Raw genomic sequence first — 12,435 nt, 5'->3', positions numbered from 1 at the left:
GGCAGACACTTCAGGCACACTCCCACCACCTCAGGGCCTTTGCACTTGCTGTGTCCCTGGGTAGACCAATCTTTCCTCCAATGTCTTCATGCCTCCCTCCTTTCAGGTCTCTGTTCAAATGTCACCAGCTCAATGACATGTTAATGCCCCTTTCTCTAAAATGTCACTGCTCCCAACACTTAATTTCCCCCTTCTGCTTTATATTTGTTCTATTGGGCTTGCCATCACTGGGCAAGTGACGTATTTTCCTTCTATTATCGGACTTACTAAAATGCCAGTCCCATTTTTTCTGTTCTGTTCATTGCTTTGCCCCCAGGGTCTTGAACAAAGACTGGAACAAAGGTGCTCAATATGTATTGAGCCTAGTCACTCATTTTATAGGTCAGGCCCAAAGAGGTCAAAGGTACTTCCTCAAGGCAACACAGGGAAGGGACAGAGAGAGGAAGGGAGAGGAAGGCAGACGGAGACCTATGAAATTTGAAGAAACCAGTCTGGCCAGTTTCCCTCCTCACCCTGACCCCTAAACTCCAGGTCAGTAGGAGATATAGCCTTGACTGCAGCCTTGGCCTTGACTGCAGCCCTGGATTCCTGCAATGGCTATTCTTCAAAGAGTGAGGGGCAGTTGGAGAAACCATAACCGGACAAAGATGTCATCATAGTGGAATGGGAAGATGGTGGTCCCTGGGAAGGCTCATAGAATGCCCGGGTATGATTTGGTTGAAAGTGGGTAGAGTTTACTCGACTGAGCAGAGCTGGACACCAAAGGAGGTGGCCCTTGAATCCTTACCCTTGATTCCCAGGTCACCACCTGTAGACCAGAGAGGTGAGACAGCTTACTCCAAGACTCACAGGAAAGGTCAGACTATCGGGTTAACAATAGGGAGCACATACTGTATGCCAGTCTGTGCCTAAGTGGATAATCTCATTTCCTCTTCCTAATGACAGAAAGGGACAAATTAACTTGTACCCATTTTAGAGGTGAGGAAACAGGCTGATGAGAGAGAAAGTGGTTTGGCCCAGGTCACACAACTAGGCAGCAATCAGGATGCCAAGCCCAGCCTGCTCTAGGAAGTACAGGGGTTAGTTCACAGGCTGAGTGTTTTAGTAAAAGGCTGAAGAAACCATGACAGCATGGGCCACGTGTCCAAGTCAGGTCAGAAATCACACCCGGAGCATGGACTTGCAAGTCCACAAAGGTGTCTGGTGATCTAGGACTTAATGAGAAAGCAAACGGTCCAAGGTCATGTAGCTAGTTATGGCAGAGATGGTATGCAATCCCAGGCTGGTCAGGGCTGGAAGCCAAAGCTGGTAGTGGACCCATGCCCACCCCAGGCCAGGTCTGTGCATGGTGGCTGCCCCCTTGGGAAACGGAAAGATGTCAGAATGTTTGACAAAGCTTTGTGTGATGGCTGTGTCTAGCAGATGGGCCCCTGGCAGCTCCCAGTCACCTGACTCTGGAGTTCTCAAAGGCACTTCCTTAACCCCTGGGGACACTTGGCCTTCTTCAGGCCAGGCAATGAGATTCCTGGATCATGAGGAAGTCAGAGAAGGGGATGAGGGCTGGTGCTTGCTGGAGCATAAATAGTAGGCACGAAAAGAAGCTAGGGATCTTGGTGCAATTATCTCTAAGCTGTGGTCTAGTCTGGGGAATATGGGGGTTCCACATCCCAGTCCTAAAAGAGTGATTTAATATATGCATATGGGGGAGGGGCACGGGGTGGAGTTGGGGCCTGTGCGTGGGAGGAGCTTAAATTGTAGGATTTGCAATACCCTCACTACCTGGAATTCTGGAATGGGGTAGGGCTTAAAGGAGGGGAGGGAGAGGATGGTGGACTGTAGCCACTGAAACTATACCTAGGATGGGGCTTTGGGAGAAGGGCGTCTGGGAAACTAAGTAGCTTGTAGCTCTAGAGTTGGGGTTCGCAGGGCTGGGGGGCTGATGTGAACAGATGTGGGGGGTGAGGTCACAGTTTTCAGGCCAGGGTCCTGGCTCGGGTACAGGATGTGAATTTCCTAGGATGTGAATTTCGGATTTGGGGAACCTGGGATAGAGTGCGACTTGTAGGGGCTGGGGAAGTGCATGTAACTGAGAGAGGCTGTTCCGGCTTGCACTGGGTCCTGGGGTAGGGTGAGGGGTCTCTAAATCCAGGGGCGCTCTTTGTAGTCGCGACTGAGCCCGTGGCTAGGATCCGGATCTGTGGGTGCGATGGGAGCTCTGTCTGTCGCTCGAGGAGCTGATATTGCAGTTCCTTTATATGGGGATTGTCTGTGCATCCCGAAAGCCTCGGGGCTGGGGTTCTAGCTCGGGCTTGGAAGTGGCGCTAGGATGAGGTCCCCCGACTTAGGGCACTATTTGCAAACAGAAGCCAAGGCTCGAGTTCTGCATCGGAGCTTAAGGCTGGGGTTCCGATCTGGGGACGCGGGATCGCTGTCCGCAGCCGGGGCTGGTGACTGCAGGCCCCAAGGGGGGCCCTGAGGTCCTACCTGGAGAGTAGAGCGCGGCCAGCTCACGGGCTCCGGCGTGCTGCGCGCCCCAGCGCCGGCAATACGCTGCTTCGTCTTCGTCGAGCTCCGGCTGCTGGCCGGGCCCGTCCTCGGTGCCCGCCATGGCCACTCGCCCTGCCCGCCCGGTGCGCTCTGCTGGCAGCGGCGGCTGCGGCGGCAGGGCCGCGGAACCGCGGCGAGATCACGCCGCCCAATGACCGCCCAGCGCCGGGGGTGGTGGCGGCGCCGGCGGGGGCCTCGCCCGGCTGCGCGTCACAGCCAATCAAGGCCCGCGCCGGGGCCGTTCAAGCCAATCAGCGGCCGCCGAGCCGCAGCCAACCACGGAGCGTCGGGGGCAGGGCCGCAGCTGGGCGCAGCTGGGCGCGGAAGCGCAAGGCGGCGGCGTGTCCCATCCCTCCCCTCTCCGCCGCCGGCCTCGGCCAAGGCGCCAGCCTCAAGGAAGCGTCGGCTGCGGCGCCTCCCACCTCAGGTTCGGTTTGCCGTCCTCTGCAATGGCCCGAGGTCGTGCGCCGCCGGATCCACAAACGGGCATTTCTTCAGCACGCACCGTCAAGTGCCTACTGTGCGCCAGGAACGCGAGTGACGGCGCCGGGCCGGGCCAGGGAACCAGCGCTTGACGGACACTTCCAGTAGTGCTCTCTAATTGGGGTCGGTTTTCACCGGCCTGGCTGATTGAGCCCTCCCTCGTGTAGACGTTCTGAGGACCTTTTGTGTGCCAGCTCGTGTCATGCGCCCGGGGAGGGGAAACGCTGAGTTTAACCCCCAGGAGCGCCTGTTTTCCTGAGAGAGAGGACAGTAAACTGATGAGAATGACCCGAGGAGTCACTATAAGATTTGGTGAGCACTTAATATCTGTTAGGCGCTGGGCCAGGAGCTAGACGCAGGATTTCATTTACTCTTAACCAATGATGTTGTCTCTTCAGAGACCCCTCCTGACCACCCTGCTCAAAGTTGCCCCCTCCTGCAGGCACTGTGACATCACCCTGTTTTGTCTTCACAGTGCTTGTCGTGGGCAATGAACTTGCAGTTCACATCTCCCCCACCAGAAGAAAAGCTTCCGAGGGTCCGGGCTGGCTTTGTTGGCAGCTGAGCCCCCACATCTGGATCAGAGTAGGGCACGTGGTAGAGCCTCAGTAAATGCTTGCTGAATGAAGGCTCAGCCACATGCTTTTATTACCTCAGTTGGTAAATGACAGGAGCAGGGTTTTACTCCAGTCTAGCTGACGACAAAGTATACAATAATTGTTCTCTTAAATTCCATACAGTGTCATCAAATGGGAGCTGCCCTAGAGGCCATGGAAGGACCAAGAGGTGCCTGAGGGGAGGAGGGTGGAGCCAGTAAGAACCCTTCTAGAATGTCTTTCAGAGGCAACATCCTGTCCTGGTTCTCTGAGACTTTAAGCCCTGGATTCCTCAGCTGCTGGTTACCCCAGTCACCTCAGGTCTGTTTCCTGAGTGTTCCTGTTATGGGTGGCCACTGTTCCCAGTCAGGCCCATGCTCCTTCCTTGCTTCACCTTTTCGCAGGAAAAAAAAGTCTGCTTCGATGGCAAGAGCAGATTGTAGTCCAAGCCCTGGTGAATTGTGGAGAAACTGGCTGGCCTTGCATCATTTATTAATATATTAATATACACATTTGGATTTTCAACCCAGGAGCTTAATTAAGGCCACTTGCCTTGGTGGGTACTGGATCTCAGATTTCAGGGACACACCCCCTTGAAGCTCTCTGCATATGTCCCAGACTTCCAAGCAGGCTGGGATGGCTGGTTACGGCTGGTGGCTGCTGCCTGGAGATCTTTGTGGCCAGCACGATGGGTGATGTACAAGCAGACAGCCTGAGATCATTCATTCATTCATTCATTCACTCAATACATTTATTAAGCACCAGTCTGGTCCAGGAACTGTTATAGGGAAATAGCAGGGAACATGACAGAGTCTCCTAGGAGGCGGGGTCAGGGAAGGACCTGTTCAAGAAAGTGACATTTGAGCCAAGACCCAAAGGAAGTGAGGGAGCCAGTTAATGCAAATATCTGGGGACAAATTGTTCCAAGTCAAGGGAACAGCAAGGACAAAGATCCTGAGGTCAGAACATGCTCGCCGTGTCCAGCAAGAGTAGGGAGGCCACTGAGAGAGGAGTTAGAGGAGAGAGGGGGATGTGGGAGGAGGTAAGGTCAGAGAGGAAGGGAGAGGAGCAGATGGGGCAAGACCTTATTAGAGAGTCCAGTCAGTAGGTAGGTAAGTAGATATTGGTTTTTAATTAAAATGAGCTGAACAGTTTCTTCCCTCTAGGGTTTTGAATAGAGGAATCACATAACCTGATTTATACCTGAAAAATTTCATTTTCAATATGTAGGATGCTTTGAGAATAAAATCGTATATATTATTTCATATAAGATAATGGAATCATTATTTTTTGCCTAACTTCTTTCACTTAATGTTTTCAAGCTTTATCCATGTTGTAGCACCTCATTCCTTTTTATGGCTGAATAACATTCCATTGTATGGATAGACTACACTTTGCTTACACATTAAGTTAATGGACATTTGAGTTGTTTCCACTTTTGGGCTGTTTTAAATACTATGAACATTTGTAGCTCAAATATACTTGGCTCAAATGTACGAGTTTTTGCGTGGACATATGTTTTCATTTCTCTCGGGTATATACATACCTAGCAGTGGAATTGCTGAGTCAAAGAGTACCTATGTTTTTTTGAGGAACTGCCAGACTGTTTTCCATGGCAGCTGCACCATTTTACATCCCTACCAGCAATGGACAAAGGTTCCAATTGCTTACATCCACACCAGTATTTATTTTCCCACATTTTCGGTTATACCATCCTAATGAATGTGAACTGATATCTCACTGTGGTTTTAATTTACATTTCTCTAGTGACTATTGATTGAGCATCTTTTCATGTGCTAATTGGCCATTCATACATTTTTTTGGAGAAATATATTGTTAAATTGTAAGAGTTCTTCATATATTTTGTACACTAAACCCTTATCAGATATATGATTTGCAAATATTTTCTCATTTCATTGGTTGTCTTTTTACCTTTTGATAGAGTCCTTTGATACACAAAAATGTTTTTACTTTTGATGAAGTCCAATTTATTTTTTCTTTGTGCTTTAGGTGTCATATGTCCTCATTCTTTTTTACAACTTCATTGTATTCTACTGTGTGGCTGGACCACAATTCATTTAACTAGTTGTCTACTGATGGACAGAAACTTGGGTTGTTTCCTGTTTCGTGATGTTATAAACCTTTTACATAATATCATTTTGCATGTGAGGGTAGATGAATAGGACACTCCTGAAGAAGAATTGTTGTGACAAATGTTAAATGCTTTTGTCATTTTGGTAGATAAAGACAAACCTATCAGTAGGTACGTAAGTAGATATTGCGAATGGAATCATATAGTAATTTATACTCACCAGTTGTGTGTCATTAGTGCTGGCTTCCCACAGCCTTACCAACGAAGCGTGGCTGCCAAAGTAAGTAAGATTAAAATTCAGTCTTTCAGTTCTACTAAGCACATTTCTAGTGCTCAGTAGTCACATGTGGCTGGTGGATAATGAGTTGGACAGTGCAGATAGAGAACATTTCCACTATTGAAGAAAGTTCTATTGGCAGTTCTTGTAAAACTTTTTACAGTGATCTTGACTTTACATTTTAATAGGATCCCTCTGGCTGCATGTGGGAAATGGACTCAGACCGTGCAGGAGACCAAGGAGGAGGTGACTGCAGTAGTCCAGGTAGGAGGGGATGGAGGGTCAGACCAGGATGACCGAGGAGATGGAGAAGTGTTTGATTCTGGGTGTGTTTTGAAGGTGGAGTGGCCAAGATTTTCTGTTTGATGGGATGTGGGGGTGAGGGAAAGAGAAGTCGAGGATGACTCCCAGGTTTCTGGCCTGAGTTACTGGAAAGATAGAGATGTCATTGACTGAGTTGGGGAAGAACAAGGTGAGAGCAAGTTTGGGGACGGGGGAATCCATTCTGTTTGGGGCAGATTATGTATGAAACGGATGTTGGACATCCCAAATAAAGATGTTGAGTGGGTATCAAGTTGTTTTTCTGGCCTAGAGAATGATACATGATTTTGATCACCAAGATGGAGCAAAGCCAGAAGGGAGGGAAGAGGCAGAATCACATGCTTAAGATGGGGGCAAAAGTCAAGGGCAGTTATGGGCAGTGGAAGGAGCTTAGCCTTTGAAGCTTGGAGGCTCACAGCTGTGTTTCTGAGCCTATGTAGGTCCTTTTTCCTTCCGTTTCACAGGCTTGTTGCAAGGTTCACAGTGAGCACAGTGAGAGTTGGGATACCTGACAAGCAGGAGACACTGCATAGATCTTTGTTACTTCCCCTGTCTGTTAGTTACACTTGACTGGGAAGGTTGTGGGATGAGATCCACCCCTTCCCTGACATTCAAGGCCCTGCTGATCTGGGTCCGGCTGACTCTCAAGTTTCCTCTTTTGACGTCTACTGTCAGGGGAGTGCAAGTGCAAACTCTCTCCAGAGAGTCATGTGGCTGGCCCCTTCTGCTCGGTCAGGTCTCTGTCCTCTAGCTCCTCTTAGCTCTGAGACTCAGGCTGCAAAGCTGCCCAACATAGACACCCCCAAAGTGTCACAGTGTTGGGGGATGAAGCCCTCCATGACTTGCCTCAAGTCATGTTGATGGATTGCCCCATTCATTTACTTGCCAGATCTTTACTGAGACCTGCTGTGGGATAGATGCTGTGTAACATGCTTGCAACACAGCAGTGAATAAGACAGATGAGGTCCCTGCCCTCACAGTTGCAAGAGGGACAGAAAATAAATAGATAAAAAGATAATCTAGTCTACGGCCATGCCGGCCTGAATGTGCCCAAGCCTGGTTAGTACTTGGGCCTGCTTAGTACTGGTTAGTACTTGGATGGGAGACCACCTAGGAATACCAGGTGCTGTAGGCGTTAAAAAAAAAAAAGTAATCTAATGTCAGGTAGGGACAACTGATGTGGGGAAATGAAATAGGGTGCAGAGATGGGTGGAGAATGGCAGGGAGTGCTTCATTAGATGGGGAAAAATGGAGGGAGTGATCGGGATAAGGGAAGCGAGCTGTAATGCTGGGAAGCGAGCAATAATGCTGGAGCACTTTCTATGTGCCAGGTCATGTTATAAGTTCTTCGAATTTTCACATCCCTCTCAAAAACAGTTGCTTAAAATAGCATTGACTTATTACTTCTCACAACTCTGTCGATTGGCTGGTGGTTCCTCTGCTAGTTTCACCTGGACTCATTCATGCAGCTTCATTCTGATTCCAGATGTGCTAGAAAGTCCAAGATGGCCTTATTCGTAAGTCCAGCAGTGGGTGATGATTGTTGGCTGGGGCATCTCAGTTCTGTTAGTGGTCTCTCATCTTCCAGAAGGCTGGAATGGCTTCCTTACATGGTGTTCTCAGGGTAACATCCAAGAGTCCTGGGCTCAGAAGTTTCATAAAGTCACTTCTTTGCATTTTATTGATAAAAGAAGTCAAAGACCAGCCTGGACCTGCCCCCCACTCATTCCTCATTGGCTCCCTTGCATCACATGCCCATTCCTGGACCAGTCACTAGCAGGGGAATAAGATTATCTTAGACTCATCGGGCCCTCCCAAGATCTGGGGTTGGGATCACTTCCCTGAGCCACCTGGGCTGCCTGGGGGAGGGGTGGACACTTGAAGAAAACTGCAGCAGGGGAGGGGCCGTTGTTAACCACTGTTAATATTAGGTGGAATTTCTTTCTAAGTATTTTATAGACTCGCATAAATGTAAAGGGTCTTTCTGCCTAATACACTTATACTGAGAATCCTTTTCTTGGAGACTCTTGGGACTGTGGCCTGAGTGGGCACCATTGTGAAATGAGTTTTCCTTTTAATAGGGGCACCATTGTGAAATGAGTTTTCCTTTTAATAGGGGCACATGGAAATAATAGGTTAAAACCATGTTTTAAAAACTAGAAAACAGATGATTTAAAAATAAATCCCTTTTAAATAATAACTTCTAAAATAATTTCAAATATATAGAAAAGTTGCAAGAATAGTACAATAAACTTCCATTTCTCTTTCACTTAGATCCCCTATAGCAAAATGTCAGCATAAATAAGTAATAATATCCACAAATCTGCTTTTAAGAATCTGGGCTTAGAAATCCTGCTCACAGGCTCTGTACATCTAGAGCAGCAGTTCTCAGCTGGGGATGATTTTGGCCCCAAGGAGGCATTTGGCAATGTCTGGAGACATTTGTGGTTGTCACAGTTGGGGTGGTGATGTGCTGCTGGCATCTTGTGGGTAGAAGCTAGGAATGCTGCCAAACATCCCACCGTGCACAGGACGGCCCCCCACACCGTGGTTCTCCGGCCCCAAATGTCAAGAAGGCTGTGGCTGAGAAACTCTGACCTTTAAGTGAATTGGAGAGAGACACCTCCCTCTATTGCAACTGGAGCACCCTGTGGGTCTACAATTCACCCCAGGGATTCTGTTTCTCCTCAGCTACCCTGGAAAACCCCACTCCTATAGGCATAGGCACGCCCAGCCAACTCTGTTTTTGATCATTCCAAACTGGAACCAACCCACATGCCCCGTTAGGAGGAGACTGATAAAATAAAACAGTGTAGTCACGCTATGCCTGCTGCTGCTGTGCCTCCTGCTCTTCCCTCGGCTGTTTGCTTCCCTGTAAAATGGGGCTGGAGAGGTGGGATTGGAAGGATGCCAATTATCTTGAGCCCAGCTGCTACTCTATGACTTATGGTCATATCTTATGACTCATGCCTGATAGATGCATTGGGGTTATGTGCTGACAAGTCTCCAGGCTTTTATTGACAGGAGGCCGCCTCAGAATGTCTCCCCATTGGAATCCAGGGCAGGGCCTCTGCTGAGTCACCTCTGGCTCAAGGTCTGGCTCATTTTAAAAGCAGCTTCCGTTTCCTTTGTGCCAGCTGTACACTAGGCTTAATGCTGAGTCTACACTGTAAATCTCATAACTCCTACGTGGATAAGCACACTTACTCTCTTGTCTGCATTTTATAAATGAGGAAGCTGAGGCTCAGAGTGGTTGTGACGCAGCTGGGATTCAAACTTAAGACGGGTCAAATTCCAAAGTTCACACTATTTCCAGTTTGGTGCTCAGAAAATATATGCATGGCAGAGAATGGACAATGTATTCGGTGGTAATAGAACTCTCAGTTTTAGCAGAAAATATGTCAGCTATGTTAGCTAATGACTACTGTTCCCAGCCTCCCTTGCAGCAGTATAGGACATATGACTAATTCCGGCTAATAGAATGAGAGTGAAAGTGGCACAAAAGATTCTGATTTGTGCCCTTAAATAGGTTGAATTCTGTCTACTTCCTTTTTTTTTTTACTTCCCACTGGCAGGGATGTAGATATGATGGCAGTGCTAGAGAAACTACCTTGGACCATAAGATGGGAACTGCTGGTTGAAGATGGAAGAGCTATGAGATAGAAAGAGTCTGAGTCCCTGGCACCATAAAGCCACTATCCAAACCCAGACTGCTTTCCTTTAGGTTGATGTGAGAGAGGAACATTAACTATTTTCTTGTATTGGAGACACTTATTATTTGAGCCTTTTTAATAGCATTGATCCTGTATCCCAACAATGCATTTATTAAATGAATGGATGGCTGATAGAATGACAGAGAGCGCCGTCAGATCCAGTCCCACGCACATATAAAAATTCACCAAGACCGAACTTGAGCATAAGTTAGAAGCATAGTCAAGTGCAGTGGAAAAATTCATAGCTGGAGGAGCCAGTTTCAAACGTGGCCCTTCTAGCTTGCTGTGTTTCCCTGTGCTCTCTCTGGTCTGCACACTCCCAGGTTGTAAACCAGGCTTAGAAGTTTATGGAATCTATGCAGTCTAAAGATGTTCATTGCGCTATATAATTCCACTTCTAGGAATCCATTCTCACGGAAATTTTAACCTCATCGCCCATGTGCGCAGGTGTAAGGTGATTAGATGAATTATGGCACGTTCGGGCTCTGGAGCACTAAGCTGCTGACTGTGGCCACGAGGAGTTCTCTGGTGACACTTGCTGGCACAAAATGATACTGCAGCCTAACAGCCAGGCACTGGGAATTTTCAGAACAAGAGAAATTCCAGGTAGCTGTGAGGATAGTTTGGGAAGCCACAGAGCAGGGAGAGATTTAGAAGGCAGGCTCGAGGCAAGGAGGGGTGGGCCTGGGCGAGGTTGAGAGCATTGGCCTGGATTCGAATTCCATCTTCACTACTTCCTAGCAGGATGAGCTTGGCAGGGTTGGGACTTTCTCTGAGCCTTTGTTTCTTCTTCTATAAAATGAGAACCCTGGGGTTCAATTCATAGATGTCTGGTGAGGAGGATTCAGTGAGAGAATTAATTCCTTCGACTGTTTATTGAACCAACACAGCACCTATGATGTTGGTGATTGAGAATCTCATCGAGGCACTAAGGCTATCTCAAGGCCTGAATCCTGCCCTTGTGGAGCTTACAGTTGTGTGTGTGTGTGTGTGTATGTGTGTTGATGGGTATGATCCTTATCCCCACATGGCAGGTAGGGAAATTGAGGCCTCAGAGGGGAAGTAAATTGATGAAGTTTACACAGCTGACAAATGGTAGAGAGGGAATAAAACGAGGCCTGTCTGACTCTAGGGTCACCTCCTGATTCCCAGCACCCAGCTGCCTCTCCCCATCTGCAGGCTGCTGGGTTTTTATCTATAAGAAAGGGAAGGGGACAGAGAGTCCTCCTGGTCTGGCCACTCGCAGGTTTGCTCTCATATCCTTTCATCGTATCAATCACAATTTAATCAGGAAACCACTGAGCACATAAACAGAGAGACTTTCCAAAAGGGAAGTGGTTACAGAGATGATGGAGGCACCCAGAAGCCAAGCAAGAGACTGCAAAGAAGCTCAGAGATTTGCAGCAACAGAAAGCCATTGCCACCTCTAAGCTGGAGGGACCGAGGGAGCAGGAAAAGTTACAGGAGCCTGGGGCCTGGTCACTTAAGCCCAGTGGACTGTCTCGCAGGAGCTGGAGTCATGGAGGAGACTCAGTCGTTGATAGAGATGAGATATGGAAAGAACTTAACCACAACCTTAAAAAAGAATAGGAAAGAGGAGACTTCCCTATCAGCATTGTTAAAAGGCAATCATATACTATTATAATAAGAACAGTGGGGTGCTATTGCAAGGCAAAGCAGACCAGTAAGGCAGAGCAGTGGTGCTGGAGCAGCTCACAGCCCACCTGGGAAAGGAGGGCTTGTTCAGGAGATGGTGTTGGGAAACTAACCCTCCAAAAAACTGGATCCTTCACACTGCAAACACAGGTGGACTCTAGATGGATTAAGACTTCACATGAAGTGCAAACTTACAAAATGAGTAGAAGTTATATACACACAATGGAATACTACTCAGCCATAAAAAGGAATGAAATTCTAACCCATGCTACAACGTGGATGGACCTTGAAAACATGCTGAGTGAAGTAAGCCAATCACAGAAGGGCAAATAGTATGCGATTCACTTATATGAGGTACCTAGAGTAGTCAGATTCATAGAGACAAAATTGATTAGAGGTCTCCAGGAACTGGGGGGAAGAGGAAGGTGCTATTGTTTAATGGGTACAGAGTTTCTGTTTGGGATGATGGCAAAGTTCTGGAAATGGGTAGTAGTGATGGTTGCGCAACGCTGTGAATGTATTTAATGCCACTGAATTTTACCTTTAAAAATATCTAAAATGGTAAATTTTATGTTATTTGTATTTATCATAATAAAAAAAAGCACCAATGTATAAAAGGCAAAAACATTTAAAAAAATTATTTTGATTACATCAAAATGAAGGAATTCTGGCCAAAGGATACCATGGACAAAGCTAATAGACAGATATCAGAGTATGAAAATATTGCAATGTCTAAAATTGGAGGCCTTA

At 47.6% G+C, this 12,435-nt stretch overlaps 1 protein-coding gene and 1 long non-coding RNA gene across 3 annotated transcripts in view; one reads left to right on the top strand and one right to left on the bottom strand.

The window, feature by feature from the left end:
• The window catches only part of TMEM189 (transmembrane protein 189), a 25,955-nt gene extending 23,237 nt beyond the window's left edge, over window positions 1–2,718 (bottom strand). Inside the window, exon 1 of the mRNA XM_011365978.2 lies at window positions 2,485–2,718. Within this exon, the coding sequence (XP_011364280.1) occupies window positions 2,485–2,608 (124 nt within the window). The 5' untranslated portion in view covers window positions 2,609–2,718. The remainder of the gene's footprint in view (window positions 1–2,484) is intronic.
• A 156-nt stretch (window positions 2,719–2,874) lies between these two features.
• On the top strand, window positions 2,875–11,956 carry LOC111743621. 2 transcript variants are annotated; one of them, XR_002781795.1, is made up of 3 exons: window positions 2,875–3,342; window positions 6,184–6,259; window positions 11,321–11,956. It is a non-coding gene; the product is annotated as an uncharacterized LOC111743621 (long non-coding RNA). The 2 variants fall into 2 exon arrangements; XR_002781794.1 differs by lacking the exon at window positions 11,321–11,956 and having other exon boundaries at window positions 6,184–6,565.
• Window positions 11,957–12,435: the final 479 nt, after the last annotated feature.

The sequence above is a fragment of the Pteropus vampyrus genome, unplaced genomic scaffold (assembly GCF_000151845.1).
Source record: "Pteropus vampyrus isolate Shadow unplaced genomic scaffold, Pvam_2.0 Scaffold117, whole genome shotgun sequence".
Classification (NCBI taxonomy): domain Eukaryota; kingdom Metazoa; phylum Chordata; class Mammalia; order Chiroptera; family Pteropodidae; genus Pteropus; species Pteropus vampyrus.
This window is presented reverse-complemented; position numbering and strand designations above follow the sequence as displayed.